The sequence below is a fragment of the Crinia signifera genome, chromosome 8, assembly GCF_055691185.1.
Source record: "Crinia signifera chromosome 8, ASM5569118v1, whole genome shotgun sequence".
Taxonomy (NCBI): Eukaryota; Metazoa; Chordata; class Amphibia; order Anura; family Myobatrachidae; genus Crinia; species Crinia signifera.
In genome coordinates, this window is record NC_139224.1 from 51,742,884 (window position 1) to 51,767,743 (window position 24,860).

The 24,860-nt window shown below is 46.4% G+C and overlaps 1 protein-coding gene across 2 annotated transcripts in view; it reads right to left on the reverse strand.

Moving 5' to 3' along the window:
- The window catches only part of RAC2 (Rac family small GTPase 2), an 85,991-nt gene extending 68,903 nt beyond the window's left edge, over positions 1–17,088 (reverse strand). For both annotated transcript variants that reach the window (XM_083156364.1, XM_083156365.1), the window contains exon 1: positions 16,967–17,088. In XM_083156364.1, coding sequence (XP_083012490.1) covers positions 16,967–17,001 — 35 coding nt within the window. In that variant the 5' untranslated portion in view covers positions 17,002–17,088. The remainder of the gene's footprint in view (positions 1–16,966) is intronic.
- Between the last annotated feature and the right edge of the window lie 7,772 nt (positions 17,089–24,860).

The following is a 24,860-nucleotide window of genomic DNA, read 5'->3' on the forward strand; positions in this document are numbered from 1 at the left end:
TTATTGCCCTAAGTGCTGCACCTTATCTGTTCAAATTATTTTGGTTACTGCTGCTCTAGAAATTTCATAATAACAGTATGGTGATTGTGTACTCTTCCTCCAAATGGTGTTTGAGTTCCTTTTGCTTGAACTACTTTCTATATTTTTTTCCAGCTAGGATCTGATAACCAGGTGTTGACTTAAAATCAATTAGTTCCTCTATTAACATCTTATCCATCTTCTCATGCTTGAGGCCAGTGTTTATACTATAATTATTGTTGTAATAATATATTTGAACTGTATGGTTTTTATCAGTTTCATAAAACAATATATCCATCTCTCTCCCTCTGTCTCACTCTCGTTCGCTCACATGAGAGGAGGAGGCCCTAACAAGGTATACATGGGAGTAGAAGAAAGAAAAAGTACTCTCTTTTTCTGGGGGCACTGCTTTTAAAATTAAGTTTTTAAAACTTAACTTTTATTACTATCAAAATTTATTTAAGAATAAAATGGACACACAATGACACTAACAATACATCAAGAAACACATATTGATAGTACATAACACTACACGAGTGTTTGTACCTGCAGGTTTACCTATCAGAAAAATTTGTATGGTGTGCTTAAAAATTTAATATGCACACTCAATTTTTCTGACAAGGAAAAGTGGCACAAAATTGGATGGATATTTCAAGATATCTTTAAGCAACACACTGCGAGATAATTTTTCAATTGTGCTTAATTAAGCTGTCATACTCTAAGGAGACAAAGTATAAGAAAGTATATATATATATATATATATATATATATATATATATATATATATATATATATATATATGGGTGAACAAAAAAGCAGGCACTCCAGGGACTTGGTGTAAAACGTATATTGAAAAAATCAGCAATAAAACAGAGCCAACGTTTCGAGGCAACAATTCCCCTTTGTCAAGGCAATATCAATAGTGAAACACAGCAATCAGCTTATATATATATATATAAGTTTGCCCAGCTCAGCTGAAATAGTTTGCAGATGTTACTCCAACAGTGATGCCAATTTGTCTCTGCAGCAGTGAGAGGGGGCCAATGTGTCACTTCAAGTGCAGCAGTGAGCGAGTGCCAATGTGCTACTACAGCAGTGAGGGGGGGGGGGGGGGGGGCGATGTGCTACTACAGCAGTCAGAGGGTCCAATGTGTTACTGCAGCAATGAGGGGGGTCCAATGTGCTACTACAGCAGTGAGAGGGGGTCAATGTGCTACTACAGCAGGGATAGGGGGCAAATGTGCTACTACAGCAGTGAGAGGGGGCCAATGTGCTACTACAGCAGTCAGAGGGTCCAATGTGTTACTGCAGCAATGAGGAGGGGTCCAATGTGCTACTACAGCAGTGAGAGGGGGTCAATGTGCTACTACAGCAGGGATAGGGGGCAAATGTGCTACTACAGCAGCGAGAGGGGCCAATGTGCTACTACAGCAGTCAGAGGGTCCAATGTGTTACTGCAGCAATGAGGGGGGCCCAATGTGCTACTACAGCAGTGAGAGGGGGTCAATGTGCTACTACAGCAGTCAGAGGGTCCAATGTGTTACTGCAGCAATGAGGGGGGTCCAATGTGCTACTACAGCAGTGAGAGGGGGTCAATGTGCTACTACAGCAGGGATAGGGGGCAAATGTGCTACTACAGCAGCGAGAGGGGCCAATGTGCTACTACAGCAGTCAGAGGGTCCAATGTGTTACTGCAGCAATGAGGGGGGCCCAATGTGCTACTACAGCAGTGAGAGGGGGTCAATGTGCTACTACAGCAGGGATAGGGGGCAAATGTGCTACTACAGCAGCGAGAGGGGGCAAATGTGCTACTACAGCAGCGAGAGGGGGCCAATGTGCTACTACAGCAGTCAGAGGGTCCAATGTGTTACTGCAGCAATGAGGAGGGTCCAATGTGCTACTACAGCAGTGAGAAGGGGTCAATGTGCTACTACAGCAGGGATAGGGGAAAATGTGCTACTACAGCAGTGAGAGGGGGCCAATGTGTCACTGCAGCAGTGAGAGGGGGCCAATGTGCTACTAGAGCAGCGAGAAGGGGCCAATGTGCTACTCCAGCAGTGAGAGGGGGCCAATGTGCTACTACAGCAGTGAGAGGGGGCAATGTGCTACTACAGCAGTGAGAGGGGGTCCATGTGTTACTACAGCAGTGAGAGGCATGGGCGTAATTAGACAAATTAGACTACTGCCTCCTGGCTCCAAGTCCTAAAGGGGCACCTGCTCATTCACAGTCTTATCCAAGTGTGACCACAGCTATTCCAATGGAGCTTTACAGCGCACCCGCTACTGCTGCACAGTTTATCAATAGGAGGCAGGATGGCTCCTGCCTGGTACTACTAAGCTGGCCCTGTAGCAAGCAACGGTGCACTCGCCAATGCTGCTGGACTGTGAGATGGGACCCACAGATGAAAGCTGTGTCATGCTGCAGACAACTGACTCTTGTGAGACCCACCTGATGAGGGGGACACCAAATTTCAACCAAATTTCAACTTGCCTCTGGGCGACTGGGATAAATGTGCACCTCTGAAGGGGGCCACTGTGTTACTACAGCAGTAGAGTGGAGATATGTGTTACAGGGGAGGTGATATGACATAACACATCTGCTATGTGGAAATACAAAAATATCAAGTCCTTTATTTTTCTTGTAGCTTAATACATTTTGTTTTGCATAACCAGCATTCCAAGTCATGACATAAAGGGGGAAATTTACTAAGGCTAATACGACTAAAAAAAAATCGTATTCGTATAGTAAAATAAGATTTTTTTAGGCGTATACATATTTTCAGGATTTACTATTCTGAAAATATGTGAATTCATAAGAACTTACCGTTCAAATCCCTCTCTCTGAATCCATCCTGTTGAAACAGCTTAACTATGGGATGTAGGAGGGTCCGCAGGACCCAGGCACCTATGCTAAAACTTTGGGACAGGCAGGCTCCTCCCTTCTGCTTCCCAGCATTCCTCAGTTAAACTTCCAGAGCACACTAGGATACATTACTCAGTACAACGCCTGAACATATTAATATGCACAATCAAGTAATTTTACCATCATAACATGACAACACATGAAACATCATTACTTACTGAGTGTAAGGGAGGGATCGCTGTGTCACCAGGATGGATTCAGATAAAGGGATTCGTTCAAGAGCGGGTCCCTTGGGAGTGTACGCACAGGCCCTCAGTGCTCATCACTGCTCACCCAAATGAAGTGTCCTCCAACGCAAACTCATAGAGCCTGTAGAATTTGTTAAAAGTGTGAACAGAGGACCAAGTGGCAGCCCTGCATACTTGTTCTGCAGTAGCCCCATGACGTACTGCCCAAAAGGAATCCACAGACCTGAAGGTATGAGCAATAATTCTGGAGGGCCCTGGACTGCCAACTTTTGTATAGGCAAAAGCGATAACGGACCTTAACCACCTAGCAATGGTCTGCTTAGAAGCTGACCAGCCTCTCTTATGTACGCCATGCAGTACTAATAACAAGTCAGTTTTACGAAACTCCACTCTGTCCACATAAACGCGCAGAGCGCGAACAACATCCAATTTCTCGAGTTTGTTCCTATTTCTGACCTCCTCTGGAGGACAAAACACCGGAAGCACAATCTCCTGGCTTAAATGAAAAGTGGAGACCACTTTAGGCAAAAAAATTTGGAACTGTTCTTAAAACAGCCCTATCTTCATGAAACACCAGAAAAGGAGACGTGTAAGACAAGGCCCCTAATTCAGACACACATCTAGCCAAAGCAAAAGCCAATAGAAACACAAGTTTCCAGGTCAGAAACTTAAGGTCAGCCGACCTTAACGGTTCAAATGGTGTTTTCTGCAGTACTGCCAACACCAGTGACAGATCCCAAGGCGCCACTGGTTGTCTATACGGATGTTTAAGATGAGTAATCCCATGGAGGAACGTCCAAACCTCTGGCAACAAGGCCACTTTCTTTTCAAAGAAAATGGACAAAGCTGACAACAGCACCCTCAAGGATTGTAGGTGGAAAATCCATCCTGGAGAAATTCCAGAAGTCTAAAACTTTAGAGGTGTGGACTTGCTGTCTCTCACACTACCTAATGTATGTCTTCCAGGCTCTATAATAATTTGCTGCTGAAAATGGTTTTGTGCACTAATCATAGTTCGGATAACTGCCTTCGAGAAAACCTTTCTTCTTTAAGAGGGAGGCGTCAAAAGCCAGATCGTCAAATTGAGCCGAGCTAGGTCCTGATGAAGAAAGGGACCTTGCTTAAGAAGGTCTGGTCGAAGCATAATCCTCCATGACGCTGTTGACCAGCTCAGTATGACGGAATACCAAGACCACCTGGGCCAATCCGGGGCTCTTAGAATGACCTTCGCCCCTTGTGTCCTCACTCTCTTGAGGACCCGAACCAACATGGGAAATGGTGGAAAGACATATACGAGGCCGAAACACTCTGGATGGAAAGAACCCAAGAGTCCTGAAACCACAGGAGGTGACCGCCCACTCTTTTCCCAGAATGGGCTCCCCCCCCCCCCCCTTTGGCAGACTACTTCTTTGCAAAGGTACCAAAACGGGACCTGGGAGCCCTACTTTTGCCAGAGGGAAATCTTCCCTTACCGGGTTGACCCCTATTGGACGCATACTCCCCACCCCCTGAAAGAGGGAATGAAAGGATGAATGGAAGGCTCCAAACCTAAGAGCTCCCTGCTCAGTAGCCATAGTGGGAAGAAACTTACTCTTCCCCCCTGTGGTCTGTTTGATAAGGGATTCAAGTTCTGAGTCAAAAAGAAGTTCTCCCTTAAACCAGTGCTACCAATGGCGTCTTGGACTCGATATCAGCTTCCCAAGCTTAAAGCCACATAGTTCTCCTGGCTGTCACAGAAATGACGGACACCTTTGATGCCATTTTAACGCCCTCTTCACCGGTCTCATAAACATATACAGCCTCACACTTTAACTTCTCTGCTAAAGCAAAAAGTCTCTGTATAAGGTTGAAGCTGAGAACACAAGGTATCAGCCCAAACAATTATAGCCCTGGAGACCAGGTTGATGCAATAACTGGGCGCAGGGTAAATCAAACCCCATTCAAATACTGCTTTCAGGCAGCTCACAATCTTTTTATTCATGGGGTCTTTTAACGCAGCACCCCCTGCACAGGTAAAGCTGTGGATTTTGACAACCTAGCAACAGGAGCATTAAAAAGTAGAATCTTCTCCCACAATTTCACCTGTTCCTCCAGCATGGGAAACAAAATGGCAACCTTTTAGGTATAAGGAGCCTTTTATCGGTCATCCTCCGTGCCTCCCCAAGCATGCCTTTCATGCCCTCATCCGAGGGAAAGGTAACAGCATCTCTGCGCTGCTTCTTAAACAGTTGTCTATTTTATCCACATAGTAAGATTTAGGGGGACATTTACTAAAGTAAAATCGTGGAAAAAAATCGTATTTCTAGGTGTGAACTCGTAAATTCTTGTCGTATTCGGGTTTTCAATAGTTACTATTGTTAATATGTGTGAAATCGTACTAGGTGTATTGTACAAATCGTGATGTCGTAAGGTCGTTGTCGTATTGAAATCTACGAATACGAATGAATACGACAGAGTACACCATCGATAGAAATCTTGGATTTTTAACATAGACCAGGCGTATTTTCATTATCTACTACCCACTCGTATTCGTGAAATTTCACTTTACGAGTCGTAAATGCCTACGAATCACACCTAAAAACACAAATATTTTCCCACTTTGATTTTAAGGTCTATTTCTATGTGTATTTCAGCAGCAACGATGGGACACTACAATTTTTACTTAATACTTTGGTCACATACTTCTATATTGACTAATGTTTCACTACAAAAAGGAAAGTAAGCTGCTAATGCTATCAGGTGGCCATTTAGAATTTTATCAATTGCTGTTTTTTATTTTTTGGGGGGGAGTGTGTGTGTGTACAAAGATTGTGGTATGTGTTTTTTTTTTTTTTCCCGTGTTGTACTTTACAAACAAATTAAGACAGATACAAGTAGTTTGTTCAACCTTTTACTGATCAAAATAAACAAAATAATAGCACAACATAAACATTTTTTTCCCAAAGTTAATTATTTGTCACCACGTTTTTTCTTTTCAATTTGTTTGACATTTGAACCAGTTTGGGATTTCCGTTGCCTTGTCTGGCGTGGGGGTGAAGGGAGTGGGGTGCTTAGAGGCGTAGCACTGCTACTTTGGGAAGGTGTGGCCTCTCTTGCTGCCATTATATTTCTTTCACAGAAGGCCACAGAGATATCTTCCAAACAACGAGTCTGGGCGGTTTGCTGCTGGCACAGGGATTCCATCAAGGTCACCATTCTGGTTTGGTAATGCAGCTGGTCCACCCTAGATTCAGACATACATTTTATCATTCAGTGTGTGTCTTTCTGGAGCACTGACATTGTTTTGCCCATGCGGGCGCTTTCCTTGCCGATTTCCTGCAGGTGTTTGCCCTGCAACCTCATGGCTTCCACACATCTAGATTGGTGGCCAGACCAATTGGTGAAAAAATCTGCTGCACCACCACCAACAGGCTCATTCGGATGTGGGCTGAATGTTAGTTGGGGACTATGTGGCATTTCACGTTGGGGAGTTGATGGAGTCATTGTCCGCAAAAGCTGCCTGTAGGCAGGCTCCTCTGCAGATTGTGATGTTTCGCCTCCTTGGCCAGCTTCTCCTTCACCAGCCGCCGAATGTCGTAAAACCTTTTGCGGCAGTTGTCCAGATCCCGGACACGGGTGCCCTCTGCATTCACCGCTTCCACTGCCCGCTTCCATATTGCCAACTTGCGAGATGCCGACACAGGATGCAGAAAGAGCTGGTCCCTATACTTCACAATAATCCGCACAAGGGCACAGCTCTCAGCATAATTAAACATCAGCATTTTCTTTGCCCTTGGCTTTGGGGCATTTTTTCCCCCCTTCTTAGAGGCAGCTGGGGTGGCAACATCATCATCCTCAACAGCCTTACCCTCCACATCCTCACCCATAAATTCCTCATCCTCCACATCTCTCATCACACCAGCCACCTCCACAACCTCACCCACCTCACCCATCTCCTCAACACTCCCAGCACTCTCAGACATGACAAAATACTAACACAACACCAAAAAATTAAACACAAACAACACAAAACACACTCCAACTCCTTCCCTCAAACACACACAAACACACGCACACAAACACTCACTATATTCGACTTTGGGACAAAAAAAAAAAAAAACAATACTATAATAAGACAAACTTCAAAAGAGACAAGACAAACAATAGCACAAGACAACTTACACAACAATACACACTCAACAATCGAAATACACCAGAACCTCTCCTTACCACTCTCCACTACATCACTCTCTCCTCCACACTCCAAACTACACCCACATGGATTTTTGGCGCCACCACGACTTATATATGCCTCTGAGGACCCTCCCAAGTTAAAAAAAATACACCAATCACGAATCTTCTTTCATTTTCGTCGTGTTGCACTTTTGTGAAAATACGACTTTTCGTATCTTTTTTTACGCCAATTCGGTAATTAAGGTTGTAAAAAACCAACGTTCAGTACGACATATGAATGTGTCCATATACGACCGCATTGAAATACGAATATTAGTACGAAAAAATACGACATCGAAAAATACGAATACGACAAATAAAACACCACTGTAAATGATCCTCCGGAACAGACCTTTTTCCACAACACGAGTAGTCGTAAACATTCGTAGACGTACGACTACGAAATACGAATACGACTTTTACAATTCGGATTCTTGGTAAATGTCCCCCTTAATGTCTGCCTAACTGCCCGTATCAAATCTTCAATACCAGGAACAGAAAATCTACATTAAGAAGAGGAGATGTGGATAAAGGGTGCCTAGGAGTAATAACCTCAGGGGCCTCTATAAAAGCATTCATTTTGTGGACACTCTATGCAGTATCCTGCATAGCCTGTAAAAAGGGCAAATCCCCCCTAAGAGGGGGTAATAGAGCCCACAGAAGGCTGTAAGGGTGAGAATGGACTAGGGGACCTAACCACTCATCCCTTTGTCTATTCAAAGTCTGCACCAGGCAGTCATAGACCTCCCCAGGGCAGCCGTTCATCTGGGTTTGAGCCCCACTGGGAACAGATTCAAATGCAGGGCACAAATGCAAATCCCCATGTTCCATCTGTTCAGCAGTTAATTATACATAGCACACATGCAGTCAATTAACAGCGCAGACGCTCTCTCCCCAACAACAGCAGCACTGCACCTTTCTGTCATGATTACACACACAGTGCAAAATGTCAGGCATCTGTGCAGAATAATATACCAGAGTACTTATCTGTCTGTGCTGCTGTAATGGACCCTCAGCGTTCACCGGGGAAAGCGCTGCTTCAGAAGAAACTGTCACTCCGGTCTGCAGATATAAATCTCCCTTTCAGCTTTGCACAGTGTGGGGGAAAAGGGCGCCAGATCAGAGGTGAAGGAAGAGACCAAGTCCCTGCTGCAGCGGGAAGGGAAGCTTTTTGGGCGCCATTCCCCTGCAAGCTGCTCCTTACCAAGCGTTTCTTCTGTCTTCCAGTGTCTCCTCTCAGATCAGGATCACTTGAAAGTGCCCAGTTTTTCACCATAATGGAGTTCAGCCTGTAAACCCTTTCTAAGATGGTGGCCGCCATCACAGGGGGGGTCCATCGCCCATGATCCCCCCTAAGCAGGGAGCCGGCTAAGGACTCCCCCAGGGCCCAGGGGGAGGTCAAAGCACTGTGCTGAGAGAGCAGACAGTCTCTCTCAGCACACAGAAATCTGCCAGACCCCCCCCCCCCTCCCCTCTCCAGAACTTTCCTGCCCAGGCTGAATCCTGGTGCTGTCCCCAGTACCCCTGGGCTGTGGGTACTGGGGGCTTCAGCCTGGGCAGGAAAGTTCTGGAGAGGGGGGGGGGACCCCTGCCCAGGTGTAAAAAATAGAATAAACCATTGGGGTTTGCTGTGGAACTATGAGTCTCAGCAAGCCTGGGACACATACTGGGACTTGGAGAACCACAAGTCCCAGCATGCGGCTCATTAATGGGCTTGCTGGGACTCTTAGTTCCACAGCAAAACCAATAGTTAAAAAAATACACACAGACACTAAAAAAATAAAACTTTATTCCATTCAAAGCCCACACATACTGATACTTACCTAAGTTGAGCCCATAAATAGGTCGCCCTCCGTCCATCCATTGTTGGTCCGGTCCTGAAGAAATCCTGTGGGGTACCTGTGGAAGCAAATTATATCTGTGCGCTACATAAGAAACTGTTAATAAATAATAAATAAATAAATAATGTACGCTCCATGGGGACTTGGCAAAAAAACAAACCGAAAACGCGAACCACTGAACTGAGCAGGAGTAGCACGCTGTCTTTGTTTACATCATGCGGCTCCACCCCCCTATTGGCCTGCCTGAAGCCTAGCGGCCAATCAGTGCTATCAGCTGGGGGAGGACCCCACACCGTTTTTTAAAATTATTTATTTTTAAAAAAAAATTCACTAAAGCCAATCCAAATTCGTATTTAAAAATACGAATTCATATCTGCTAAAATACGAATGGATACGCCATCGGAAAATATGAATCAGTCATATGCGACTGATTAGTAAATTTTCGGTACTTGTTTCCTAGCACGGCCACAATCGCGGGCATCGTGTGCCTTAACTTTAAGGCACACGATGCCCGCGATGCCCGCGATTTCCTTTGAAAAAAGCACAAATCGGGTACATCGCGTCGGTCGTGTGCCTTAAGAAGGCACACAACGCGAACGACGCGATGCCCACGATTTCCCCATAGGCTTCAATGTTAAAATATTTGAACATTGAAGCCTATGCGCGCCCGACGCGATGCCCCCGATTTCTCCATAGGCTTCAATGTTAAAATATTTTAACATTGAAACTGAGTCCATTTAACATAGCAAAAAATGGGAAAAGGCCGAATATGGGCCATTTCTCATTGGGTATGGCCCCGTCATGTGTGTAAAAAATAATGGCCCCCCATTGTGGCCGCCACCCCCACGATTGACGCGAACCCGAAGCGTGGCGAGCGCAGCGAGCCCGCGAGGGGCGGCGGTGCGCGTCCTCCGACCTTTTCATTCCCCTACTATCCACGTCGGCGTGGAGTTGAGAATAGATTAGGGGCGTCCCTCGCGGCCTTGACAGGTATCCGCGTCCCCTCGCGGGGCTCGCTGCGCTCGCCACGCTTCGGGCTCGGTGGCTCGCTGCGCTCGCCACACTAATCTATTCTCAACTCCACGCCGACGTGGATAGTAGGGGAATGAAAAGGTCGGAGGACGCGCACCGCCGCCCCTTGCGGACTCGCTGCGCTCACCACGCTTTGGGTTCGCGTCAATCGTGGGGGTGGCGGCCACAATGGGGGGCCATTATTTTTTACACACATGCCGGGGCCATACCCAATGAGAAATGGCCCATATTGGCCCTTTTTCCATTTTTTACTATGTTAAATGGACTCAGTTTCAATGTTAAAATAATTTAACATTGAAGCCTATGGACACGATGGACCCGATTTCTCCATAGGCTTCAATGTTAAATTATTTTAACATTGAAGCCTATGGAGAAATCGGGTACATCGCGTCGGTCGCGTCGTGTGCGTTTTGGTATGCACCCGACGCGACCAACACGATTTTTTCCGACACGACCACCACGATAGAAATCGTGGTGGCCGTGTTAGGAAACAAGTACCAAATTTTCCTCTGGAATACGAATTTGCATACACTTAAAGTATTCTCATAAAGCACAGCTTGTTTTTCCACTGTTTTAAAGATTGGCCACACTTCCTCTGTTGGGATTTTGCAAACATACCATACCACTGAACCGTATTACAAAGTGTTCCTCTTTCCTATTGTCAATTATGGTCCTGATTCAGAACCACTCGCTAAGTAGCGGTCATTCGCTGCTTAGCAAGAGGCTTAACTCCGCCCGGCCGAACCCCCTCACCCGCCGATGAATCCCCTCGGGAACCATGTGAGGGGATGTGTTCCCTAACACATCCCCTCGTAGAGTGGCGTAACTAGATACATGTGGGCCCCATAACAAAAGTTTGTAAGGGCCCCTATTCATTATCTAATGCTGAAAAATGTATATAGCACATGATACTTTGACAGGCAAAGTAGGCCCTTCTCAGCTCTGGGCCCCATAGCAACTGTACCCCTGCACCTATGGTAGTTACGCCCTTGCCCTTGTATGCGGCTGCTAGCAGGAAAAATCATTTGGGAAGGGGGTAGGGGAAGTTGGTCATGCACAGCAGATATTAAGATCAAAAACAAATATGAAATCCACAATAAAGATTGATAATAACCAAAATAGGTTCTGCGGACAGGTCACTCATCCATGAAGTGAAGAGTTTGAGGACGGGATGTACTAACAGAAAAATGCGAGAAAACCCCCGTTTTCAGGGGTTTACTGCATTTTAAAACATAATAAGACCCAGCCGCCGCATTTTCACTGCATAGGGTATCGCCATCTTTGGTTTGCGATACCCTATATAAGCTTATAAGCCTATTGCCATTTTAACGCCGCCCGCCGCAGATGCTGACCGCACTCCCGGCCATACCACCCCCTCCCCTACCAGTGTGAATGCCTAAGAGAGTGTGATACTCACCAAAGGTGTTCACTGAGGGGGTCTGCACATGCGCAAATATGTGCTTGCGCCAGAGGCAGAACTCTGGGAGGCAATGGAGTCATCTGCCGCCGGGCTCCTGCTCTCAAGGGGGCCCCTCTCCATCACTGCCAGTTTAAATCCATTAATTGAAAGTCATCAAAATCACTTCTGGAGTTCTGAAATATACATGTATGTGTTCTCTCTCTCTCTCTCTCTCTCTCTCTCTCTGTATACTGTATATATACAGTATATAATATATATTTCATAACAGACTATATATATATTTTGAATATCGTTGTGTGTGTGGGGGGCAACAATATTCATCTTGCCTCCGGGCAACTGGGACAAACTTACGCCACTGGCTTGCGCAGACCCCCCCACCATCGGAAAAGGGCAGATCACTGCTGAATCACCCCCTATATGCATTGTATGTTTAAGAAGTAGCTTTTATTCCCCCCTTCAAACTTGTTGTATATTTCAATGCAGCCCAGTGAGTTATCAATTATAGTTGCACAGTGTACAGTGCACATGGACAGACTTATGGGTCCTCAGGTGCTCAAGCTGTCCACCCTGCTCCCACTACTGACTACTCTGGCTGCCTATGAGGTACCTCCCCTACATATACTATGACAGGGTGGGGTGGTTCTGTTACTCAGTATTATTACCATTCCAACCTCACTGGTCATGGCTCATTCCCCAATCAGAGTGCCCTTTACATGCTCTCACCCAATGCTGGGGACTCTCTTAGAACACTGCAGAGAATGAGGATTGTCATTACATGCACCCGGTCCCCTCACCACCAGCAAAAAAATATATAAAAATAGTTTTTGCTGAGAATCTCAAAATGGAAATATGATTCCATTAATATTTAGATTAACATTTTCCTATGGTATAAAGACAGGATGTGGTCACTATGTCTGCTAGCGTTAGGTCGACAGTCATTAGAACGACCACTATGGGGGAAATGTACCAATATGAAAAACCTAGTTTTTCGTATTCGTATTTTCCCTACGGTTGCATACGACTGTTTAAGTCGTATGCAAACTCGTGTTCCGGAGGGGGATTTACAAAGCAGTCAGATACGACTGCTTTGTAACCCTCCGATGGTGTAATGATTCGTATTAGCGGCCGTATATACGGCTGCTAATACGAATTATTTCTAGCAGTCTGCACGGATCAGTCAGATCCGTGCAGGCTGCATGGTGTAAAAAAAAAATAGAAAAATAAATAAATAAAAAAAAAACCGGCGTGGGGTCCCCCCCACAACCATAACCAGCACCAGGCTGAAGGAGCCGGGGCCGGTAATTAAAAATCAGGGAACCCGACAAATAGGGGTTCCCCGATTTTTAACAACCAGCCCCAGGCTCCTGCTCTGGGGCTGGTTCCCAAAATACGGGGGACAAAATGACTAGGGGTCCCCCGTATTTCAAGAACCAGCCCCAGGCAAAACCAGCCAGCGGGTAATGCCACAGCCGGGGGGAGACTTTTTATGCAAGTCCCCCCGGCCAAAGCATTCATCCCTACTGACCAGTCAGCCTGGCCAGGGGCCCTGGGGGAGTGGGGACCCCCCCAATAAAGGGGTCCCCCCACTCCAGGACTTACCTGACCAGGCTGAAGCCTGGTGCTGTCCTCGATGCCCCTGGGCGGTGGGCATCGAGCTGATAAATGGTGTAAAAAAAATAGATAAACTATTGTTTTTTACTGTGGCACTACAAGTGCCAGCAAGCCTCCCCAGCAAGCTGGGACTTGGAGAACCACAAGTCCCAGCCTGCTGGGCATTAAAGGGCCCGCTGGCACTTGTAGTTCTACAGTTAAAAAAATAGTGCACAAAACACACTGATACACTTTTAAAATAAAACTTTATTACACACAAAGCCCACACATACTAATACTTACCTATCTTCTTCCCATAGGTCGCCCTGGTCCTGTGTCGGCGTCTTCTGGTCCTGTGTCGTCTTCTTCGTCCATGTCGACCGTCGCTGTCGCCGTCCGGATCCGACGAAATCCATTTGGGAAGCTGTGGAAGGAAACCATACTCACCTGTCCCAGCGCGACGTAGTCCAGGTAAGGGTCTTTGCAAAAAAACAAAACGAGCACCCGAAACCAAGCGGACACGACGGAGACGCACGTGTGTTTGTTTACATCGTGCGGCTCCGCCCCCGAATGCCGCTATTGGCCGCCTTGCGGCCTAGCGGCCAATCAGGAGCCGCTAGGCCGCAAGGCGGCCAATAGCGGCATTCGGGAGGCGGAGCCGCACGATGTAAACACCGTGCGTCTCCGTCGTGTCCGGCTGGATTCGGGTGCTCGTTTTGTTTTTTTGCCAAGACCCTTACCTGGACTACGTCGCGCTGGGACAGGTGAGTATGGTTTCCTTCCACAGCTTCCTCCATGGATTTCGTCGGATCCGGACGGCGACAGCGACGGTCGACATGGACGAAGAAGACGACACAGGACCAGAAGACGCCGACACAGGACCAGGGCGACCTATGGGAAGAAGATAGGTAAGTATTAGTATGTGTGGGCTTTGTGTGTAATAAAGTTTTATTTTAAAAGTGTATCAGTGTGTTTTGTGCACTATTTTTTTAACTGTAGAACTACAAGTGCCAGCGGGCCCTTTAATGCCCAGCAGGCTGGGACTTGTGGTTCTCCAAGTCCCAGCTTGCTGGGGAGGCTTGCTGGCACTTGTAGTGCCACAGTAAAAAACAATAGTTTATCTATTTTTTTTACACCATTTATCAGCTCGATGCCCACCGCCCAGGGGCATCGAGGACAGCACCAGGCTTCAGCCTGGTCAGGTAAGTCCTGGAGTGGGGGGACCCCTTTATTGGGGGGGTCCCCACTCCCCCAGGGCCCCTGGCCAGGCTGACTGGTCAGTAGGGATGAATGCTTTGGCCGGGGGGACTTGCATAAAAAGTCTCCCCCCGGCTGTGGCATTACCCGCTGGCTGGTTTTGCCTGGGGCTGGTTCTTGAAATACGGGGGACCCCTACTCATTTTGTCCCCCGTATTTTGGGAACCAGCCCCGGACCTGGAGCCTGGGGCTTGTTGTTAAAAATCGGGGAACCCCTATTTGTCGGGTTCCCTGATTTTTAATTACCGGCCCCGGCTCTGTCAGCCTGGTGCTGGTTTCGGCTGTGGGGGGGACCCCACGCCGTTTTTTTTTTTTATTTATTTATTTTTCTATTTTTTTTTTACACCATGCAGCCTGCACGGATCTGACTGATCCGTGCAGGCTAAAACGCAAATAGAACAGGAAAATGGTGTTCTATTTTCCTGTCGTATTTGCGTGGGTGTTTTACACCACTTAGCAGCCGTATTATCAGTACGGCTGCTTAGTACATCAGGAACCACCATTCTTTGAATGGTGATTTCTGTCGTATTCTATCGATGGTGTAGACATTCGTATTTGTAAATACAAATACGAATGTTCCATCTTTAGGACTACGAATTGTTGTATTTTTGGGATTGTAAATCCCGAAAATACAAATTCGTAAAAAAAAGGTGTATTTCTCCCTACGAATACACCTTTTTTCTACGAATCCATTTTGGTACATTTCCCCCTATAGGTCAACAGTCACTAGGTTGACACATAAAATAGGTCGAAATGCATTAGGTCAACTCAAGCATTAGGTTGACATAAGTTTTTCATGTTTTTTTCAAAAAAGGTGGTTTTTCATACTTCATTATCCAAGCGAGCATATTGTGAGAATATAAAAGTGATGCACTGTGTCCGAAGCGAGGGGACGCAATACACTTATATGGTGTCCATGTTGACTTAAGTCAACATATACACCAAACGACCCATACCCTACACAGACACATTTTCATCATGTTACATCCTCCATATTGGAATCTCTGATAGCTGAGATCATACATACAGAGCAGCAATCAGGTGTGGGGGGGGGGGGGGGGACTTCAGTCCTGGGCACAGACAGAAAGAGGGCCCAGGAATGGAGTTTATGAAGTATAAGTTGTCATAAACAAAGTTCACATTTGCAAAGTGCCTGCTTTCTCACACCTGGCTGCTGCCTCTGCCTGGGGCCGACAGTGTCCCGCGGCAGGGGCAGTTGGGAGTCCCTCCTGTCACCCGAGAATATATGCTGTGCGCATGCAGACAGTGTCTATTCTGTAGCCTGGGTGGCTGGAGACATGGCCAGCAGCTCAGAGAGCCCCTAGCCATGCCCGAACAGCGGCAAAATGGGGTGTGGCCTCGTAGGAATAGGCCACACCCCTGTGTCGCTAGGCTACACCCCGAAATGTTGGGAGGTATGTGTAATATGTGTGTGTGTGTGTACTGTATGTAACACCATAGATGCTGACATCAGGCCGGTGACAGGGCGGGGTTCAAAAGGGTCAGCTGTGCCAGGCACCAATGATCTGAGGAGCCAAAAGCCAGCCCCCCATTCAGTCATCCACCATCTAGGCCCCCCACTGCTCAGCCACCTGGTCCCCTGCAGCACAGATGGCCAGCCTCCCCGTCGCCCAGGAGCCCAGCCGCCTCCCCCCACCACACCCCCTTTTCTGAAGTGTGGCCCTCGAATATTTGCTGAAAGTGTTAAGTGGCCCCCCCAGCTGAAATAATTGCCCGATGCCCACCCCTGAGATACAGACATTCTAGGCCTTCTGAGAAAGGGAAGAGTGGCCCTGCCTTTTTTTTATCAGTCACCGGCCCCACAATTTCTGATGGCAACCCTGCATACATACATGTGTCCTTAAGAGAACAACTAAATATCACCTTCAATTTAATCACGCTTTTTTTTTGCCAGAAATATTTAAATTCTGTAAATAGGCATTTATACTGCAATACTATGTTATAAGCAAGACAAACAGGTGAGTTTCACTAATTTTTTTATCGGAACTCATAACAGCATTCAGGATGTCTAGTCACTTTGGCAGCAACAAAAGCAATGGCCACGAGCCCAGAATCCGGTAGCCAGGTGCCAAATGTGGGTCTAGGATTTCACAATCATTCGGTATCTTTCTTATCTCACATACTAAGCCACACAGAGAGCAGCAGAGTGCATCAATAAGTAGATGAAAAATAATAATAATTATTATTATTATGTGTGTCTGAATATAACACTGCATTTTAAAGAACATATAAGTAATTGGATTCCAAATACAGCATATAATTATTAAATAAGAGCTAATTGTCACAGTCCTACCATGATATGTATATGTATAACACATAGCACTTACACCGGAAGTATGGCTACATAGCGTAAAAAGCAGAATCTATTTTCTGGCTTTTGACTAATATTTAATCTTTTCTCCTAATTACACAGCCTATATTCTCACACCCTCGAATTGCCCCAAAAATACCCCCCATTACTTACCCGTCACCCACCACAACACACTTTATGGCCTGCATAGCTGCTCTGAAAAGTTATCCTCTTGTGACTGAAAAAAGGAACAAGTGAGAGATAGATGGAAGGATGGCAACACACAGAAAATAGACCGCAACTGTACGATGATATCAAACAGGAAAAGATATTTTCTCAACCATAGAGGAACTAAACCTGTAACCCTTTAACCGCCAGTGGCTATAACGTGTATTCAGCTTGTAGACACATTCTTATGTAATGGGATCAAAATGAAGTCAAACTGGGTTTTTTTTTTTTTATAATCATTGCAAAATAGTAATGTATTGTCAACTGAATAAAACTATTGCACAGCTGTTTTGTTAACTGCAAGCAAAAACAGACAGGCAATCTTGTGGTTTGTACCATTACGTGCCCCAAGTGTCAGATCTCTCCACTTTGTCAGTGCTGGCATGAGCCTAGTGGTGCCGCTAGCTGGGGGCAGCTACAACAGTATCCCTGTATCAGATCTTTCCAGTGCCCCAGTTCTGCCACAGAACAAAGGCCAGGGGTACACTTTAAAAGGTTCTAGAATGGAAGTATTTTTAAAGTGGCAATTATTTACAAGCAACCCCAACCTAATTGTGCATTGTAAATGATTGCCACTTTAAGAACATGGCCATCCTCTGACAAAATCCTGACCTCCGGCAACTATTACATTTATTCCTACAACCCACATGATGCATCAGGGGGAGTTTCAGGAATAGGTGTATGTGCAGTCCAGGTGCCAAGAAGATTAGGTTCATATCAGATACAGGGGCCCATTTATTAAACCATATTTGCGGCTAAATACGCAAATATCAAGTATCCCCCTTATGTATCAAAGGGGGACCACAGCAGAAATCTCCTATCCCTGCTGCGATCCCCCTGCAGCGCTGCTGGCCGCATCCCCCATAGGTTTTTATGGGGGATGCAAAGCTGCCCGATGTATCAACATCGGACAGCCCGGCTTCGCATCCCTGGGCTATCGCCTGTCACGCTAGCAGTAGCACCAGCTGGAGTGTAACGGAGGCTAGGTGCCTTGATGTAAGGTTTTTGCATAGACGACAGAAGGGAGGGATGCAATTGGATAAAAGGAAACCAGTTTTAATAAAGATACTGCGATACAGAAGATGAACTGTGGCACAAAGGTAATACTGAAGATATGAAATAACCAGAGTCAATGATATATAAAACTTATTGTAAAGTTCGTAGTGCATGGATAACGAGGTTGAAAACTGAAGATGACTTGAAGTGTAGATTTGAAGAATAAACGTAAACTTGAATAGTTGATTTGAAGGATTTACTTGAAGAGATGATTGAAGATTGAATGATTGAATGAAAGATTGGATGATTGAATGGTTGAACGATTGGATGATTGGACGGTTGGACATTTGGACGATTGGATGATTGGATGGTTGATAGGATGAATCCGGGAAGTATTGCAGCAGGCCTGAGTAGCTGTGACCAGGGAGAGTTGCAGTGGAAGTAACCGTCAGGTGAGGAAAGGATGATCCCCTTTGGTGGGCTAACCTTGTCCGGACTGTAGAGGCAGCAGCAGGGTTCTGCAGGTGGATGGTCTTCACAGCAGGCGAGCAGGAGTGGATTCAGTCTGGAGATAGCTGACAGGCAGCAGCGCTTTCAGCAGGAGTGGGAGTCAGATGCCTAGGGAAAGGACATCATTGTACTGACTGACTGTTTGGCCCAGCTGGTCAGTATTTAAAAGGAGAGCTGCACTGTAATTGGCTGAAGGTAATTGGGAAGGCGACAGGTTTCAGAACCAGGAAGTGTGTGCAGTACACTCCAGGCAGCGTGTCCAGCAAGGCCCAGGCAGAGTTCACAGCATCATGGCGCCCCAGTGTGGGAGGCATGGGTGGTAGACATGGTGGTCGTGACATCGCCATTCAGAGATGGTGATAGCCCATTATAGCCTATGGGCTACATACCGCACTTGGTCAGCGGGGTCAGCGCATAACCGTGCATGTGGTAACATTCCGCCCAGATCGCATTGTAAATGCGATCATGGTAAATGGGCCCCACAGTCTGGAAGTGTTCCTATGTACAATCTGTAAGCCCAGTAGATGAGTTCTTCATCTGCAAAAACTCCCCCAAAAGGTAGCTGGAGGGGCCAGAGTGTTGGAAAAATCCCAAGTGTGTGTGTATGGGTTTGCACACGCAGGGGGGTGGGCAGGTGTTCAGTAATAAATCTACTTTATCCACTCACAAGTGTTGCCATTTTGGAATCAAATATGGCCATTCGGCCCTCAGGCACCCGCCGATGTGTGAGCAGTATAAGCACGAGCACTACAGTACTTCCTGAATGTATTTGTCGTATGCTCAGACAAGAAGTAAATCATGTAGAATAATGATGGGCAACATTCTCAACAGAAGAAAAAATGGGTGGGATGTAATAGTTGCAAAAGTTGCTTGAACTCAGACGTTAGTTTGTTCAACTTTTTACCGGAACTCGGCCAATATAATGGTGTGCATCTTGGTATGCGGTCATAATGTCTACAGTCAAGAGGTTGGCCACTATTGGTTGAGGGACAAAAGGTCGACACATGAAAAAGGTCAGCATGGTCGAAAGCTTAACTCAAGCAAAAGGTCAACATGAGCTTTTCTTGATTTTTTAAAAACCGACTTAAATATTTACTTACAGTATATAGCACACACATATCCCGCAGCACTTTTCAGAGAATGGGGCAGATGTATTAAGCCTTAACAAGAGATAAATGCAAGGGTGATAAAGAGAGATAAACGTCCAGCCAATCAGCGCCTTACTGACTTTTTTCAAACACAGCCTGTAACATGACAGTAAGGAGCTGATTGGCTGGGCGCTTATCTCTCTTTATCACCCTTGCATTTATCTCTTATTAAGGCTTAATACATCTGCCCCAGAATATTTGAACATTCACATCAGTCTCTGCCCCAGTGGAGCTTACAATCTATATATGTACACGCACACACAAACATTCTAGGGTTAATTTTGCAAGGAGTCAAATAACCTACCAGTATATTTTTGGATTGTGGGAGGAAATCGGAGTACCCAGAGGAAACCCATGCAAGGACGGTGAAAAAATACAACCTCAGCACAATTAGAGACATGGTGGGAATTGAACTCATGACCTTAGCGCTGTGTGGCAGTAATTCAGTCATTTCCGCCAGCAGGCCATGGCGTGATGGTTTTGGCGCACCACTTTTGTAGTGCATTCAGACGTGCCGAGGTACGTTGATGCATGCCATACAATATCCATGCAATACATATCACAACCGTTGGATGGCTAATGTTCAACCAATCCAGCTGCGGATTGATATACAGATGAATACTGTGAACACAAATCCAGAATGGGACGCTCTAGTGTCTAAAACACTGACCATCTCATTCTCCTTGAACAGCAACACGGCTCCGTCTGCTCAGCACATTAAACAGTATGATGTCGACCGTGAGCAAGGAGATACACAGAAGTTTTTGTGTGTGCCTAGTTTAAATAAAAATATAAATGTGTTAATAAAATATGAATCAAACTCAGGTCCCTAGCATACAGAGCGGCACGCTTAACAACTAGCCTACAACACCTGGTTAAAAAGAGACCAGTTCTCATGAGTATTTGTAAAGAGTGCTCCCATTCAGATGCAGCCGTAGTGCTTTACACCAAGAATGAGGCACGCAAGCGCCCCACACGCAAGAGTCTACCATTCTGGATTTTTGTTCACAGTATTCAGCCCACTCTGCCCCTCACCTCCATAGGTTGCTATTTTCACAAAGAAGGCGGTTGAACAGCAGTGCCCTTACATGTGTGGAACCTACTGTATACCATTACTACTGTACTGTATCTCCATAGCTGTGGGCTCCCATGAATCCCTGGCTAACGCTCAGTAGCCATTTTGTTAACCCCCTCTGTGCTCAAGTCTGTCCTGCTCGTACTGTATGTCATTCCTGCTGTAGCATACTGTATATCTGTGGATCCTATACCGATGCTACTGTTTGCTGGGAATGGGACGCACGAGCGCCTCACACACACACGCCATATTCTCAGCAAATTATTATACTGTAAAATATACTCATGGGCATAAGTACAACTTTATGGGCCCCATAGCAAAATCCTGAAAGGGCCCCTCCATTGTCACTACAATGCTGCTTGGGGGGGGGGGGGGAGTCAGAAGAAAGAGTGGGTAGAGTGAGAGATAAATGGATAAATGGTGTCAGGAAAGAGAATAGCGAGAGAGAAGGCTTCATGGAAAAAAGGGAATGAAAGGAGAGAAAGCAAAAGGGAGGAGTGCAAGCAGGAGAGAGGAAGGGAGGGGATCAAGAGTATGAGAGTGTCAGGGAGAGAAAGGAGGAGAGACAGAGGGAGAGGATGTAGAGATAGGGGGGTAAAGAAAGGGTGAGACTGTAAAAGAGGGAGAAACAAGAGAGAGAGGGAAAGCGTGGGCAAAGATGTGGGTAGAAATGAGATAGAGGAAAAAGAGACTAGAGGTAAAAAGAGATGTGAGACAGAGGGGGAGTGAGAGAGGGTTAAGAGAAAGAGAGAGCAGGGGTGGCAGAGAGAGAGAACATGGAAGGGATGGAAGGAGAAATGAGAAAAGGGAATGGCAAGCAAGCATAAAAGATGAAAGAGATGGGGTGGAGGGGAGAGAGAGATTAATAGGGGATATGGAGGGATGAGGGGGAGTGAGGGATAATAGGAGGATGGGAAAGAGCGGTGGAGGGGGATTACAGGGGAGGGAGGGGAGAAAGGAGAGTGGAGGGGGGAAGTGCAGTGTAGGAATATGAGAGGGGAAGGAGAAGGAAGGGGGGAAAAGGGGAGGGGATTGGGGAAGAGGAGTGGGGTGGCGAGTAGGGAAGAGGAGATGGGGAAGAGGAGAGAGGAGGGAAGTAGATGAAGAGGAGAGAGGAGGGGATGGGGAGGAAGAGGAGAGAGGAAGTGGGGTAGAGGAGAGAGGAAGGGAGGGGTTGAAGAGGAGGGGATGGGGATGGAGGGGAGGGGGATGGAGGGGAGGGGGAGCAAGGGGTTTGAAAGGGTTTGACTTCCCCCTGACAAAGGCAGGTCTGCAAATGCACTCACCAGCTCCTTTCACTGGTGCTGGGCTCCCCTGCTCTGGCCGATAGGCTGTTCTGCTCCCCTCCGTGACTCTGAGGCTTGTCTTATTCCACCGTGCATTGCTTTACTGCTCCCAGTAAGGCGTGGGCTTTAATTCTCCACGGGCAGCAACGGGCTCCATGCACTGCTCCTCGGGCATTGCTTTTCTGACCTTTACTTCTCCCTGGGCACCGCATGGCTCCACTGCCCCCCGGGCGGCAACGGGTTCCACTGCTCCCTCAGTGGCGTCGGGCTCCACTGCTTCCTGGCTGGAGCCAGGATGTACTGCTTCCTGGCCCTGATCTCCAGTGTCCCTAACGCCGCTGAATTGTGTACAAAAGGGCAGCTCGGCAACTGCCCGTGCTAAAATATAAAAAGAAAAAAGGAGAAAAGAAGATCAAGGGGGTGCAGTGGATAGCCTGCTAGGGCCTCGGGCCCCCCCAAGCTCCGTGCCCCATAGCAATTGTAGCCCCTGCACCCTCTATAGTTACGCCACTGAATATACTGTAAGAACAGTATTCACTCACTTGTCCCTATACCCAGTTATAAAATAGTGTAATGAGAGGCACGTCTATGCAATTGTATTTTGGTTATAAAAGGGTCTATCTAACTTACTAAACAGTACAGTAATGTACAGTAGTAGCAAAGTAGTTCTTGCACTACAGAGCATTTCAATAGTCACTTCACGCACACGCAATCCAGATTCTTTCGCTATAGCTTTGCATTACACATCTAACACATTGTGCAGTGGTGATTTAAAAAAAAGTAACATCTCATGGATGACCGCTGGTATTACACTCATCTGGAAACGCCATTCGCTGAACGCCAAGCTGAGTGATAGTGTTGTGGCGTAACTAGGCGTGCTGTTGTGAGTTTGCACGCCAAGTGCCATATTAGGCAGGCTAGATGAGCGTGGCTCCATCTGTAAGCTGTATTCGACAATGGTCAAAATCAATAACAAGTACACAATTATAGCACATTTTTTACATATACATTGTAAAGATTATTTCTAGAATTAAAAATGTATATTTTGACATTGATCTGTCAAACTCGCTCATGTACTATATGTGTAATTTTTTATTATTTCCCTGCTAAAGGCATCTTATACACATCACTTTGCTAATCATGGGCCCAGGCAGCTTCTGCTGATTAAAATGATACACTTCATGCCCTTGTTCTTTATGTAATTGCAACTGTATCTGCATACAGTGTTTCACTACCAAACTGTGTAACATTACTTGGTGTGCACATACAATCTTGCTCTGACGGCAAGATATGATGGCGAGCAGCACCGATAGCTCGCTGTCAGAGTATTCAACTGCCTCTCCTTTGCTCGCCATTTCCACCTTGCTCGTTCTCAACCAGTGAGGTGGAAGCGGCAAGTGCGGCCATCAAAACGGCAGGTCTCGCCACAAAATGCAGGGGACTCACTGCATTTGCAGCATTATCGTTTAAGGGGATCCTCCCCATCCTTGATGCCAAGGATTCAGGCGAAACATCGAAAATGGTAAGGAAGGGGTTTGGACAGCGAGGATGGCTGTTACTCACTAAAAATAAGCCATCCTCACCGTACAAACCACCCCCCTTGCCACCACTCGCCGCCACATTGAATACACCCCATTGTGTGTAATTGTGACTGTATGGGTGACATTTAATAGAATGCGATTTTTAAAATTCGCCCATAATCGCACTTTTTAAAATCACATTTTTTCCCCGAATTCGCATATTTAATGAGGTGCGTGTTCTGGGGGAAAAAAGTGCGATTAAGTGCAATAATGTGCTATTTTTAGGCATGAAAATGTGCGAATTTGAGGTAATGTGCGAATTTGTGTTTATTAATTTATTTTAAAAAACGGCGTGAGGTCCCCCCTCCTGAGCATAACCAGCCCTAGGCTCATTGAGCCGGACCTGGTTCCAAAAATACAGGGGGACAAAAAGCATAGGGGTCCCCCGTATTTCTGAAATCAGCCCGGGCCTCTTGGACCGGTCCTGGTTCCAAAAATCTGGGGGTCCCCCGTATTTTGAAACCAGCACCGGGCTCCAACAGCCCGCGGTGTCTTGCCACAGTCGGGGGACACTTTTTATATAAGGTCCCCCGGCCGAAACATAAGCACTGTGGCTGGTCAGCCTTGATCGGGGTACCCCAGGCTTCACCCGTCCAGGGCTGAAGTCCGGGGCTGTCACTGGCGTCCGTGGCCAGTGAACACCGGCCTGATAGGGTTAAATCTCACATACCTAACATTGCTTTATGCAGGAGAACTACAAGTGCCAGCAGACCTCCCCCGCATGCTGGGACTTGGAGAACCACAAGTCCCAGCATGCAGGGCATTAATGGGCCCGCTGGGAGTTATAATCTACCTGTAAAAAGAATGTTAAAATAAAACACACACACACACAGAAAAGTATAACTTTATTTCATACACAAACACACACCTCACTTTTACACCAACATACTTACCAATCCAGGATCCAGCGCTGGTCTGTCTCCTGCATAGCCAGCTCACCCCGCACTGACAGCGGGGTGATCCGGCTTTCTCCTGCACAGCTAAAGCTGGCCATACATCAGAAAGATCGATCTTAAGATCGATTGCACTCATGATTGTGTACAATTTCCCTTGAAATCCCCAGCAGTCCTTGGTGGTTTTTGGACACACAATCTACACACAATCCATCATACAATCAGTCATACAATACATCTGCTGCATGATTTTGTACACAAGATGTGCACACAATCTGCATACAATCCATCATACAATCAGTCATACAATCCATCTTATGATTGATTGTATGATTGTGTACACAAGATGTGC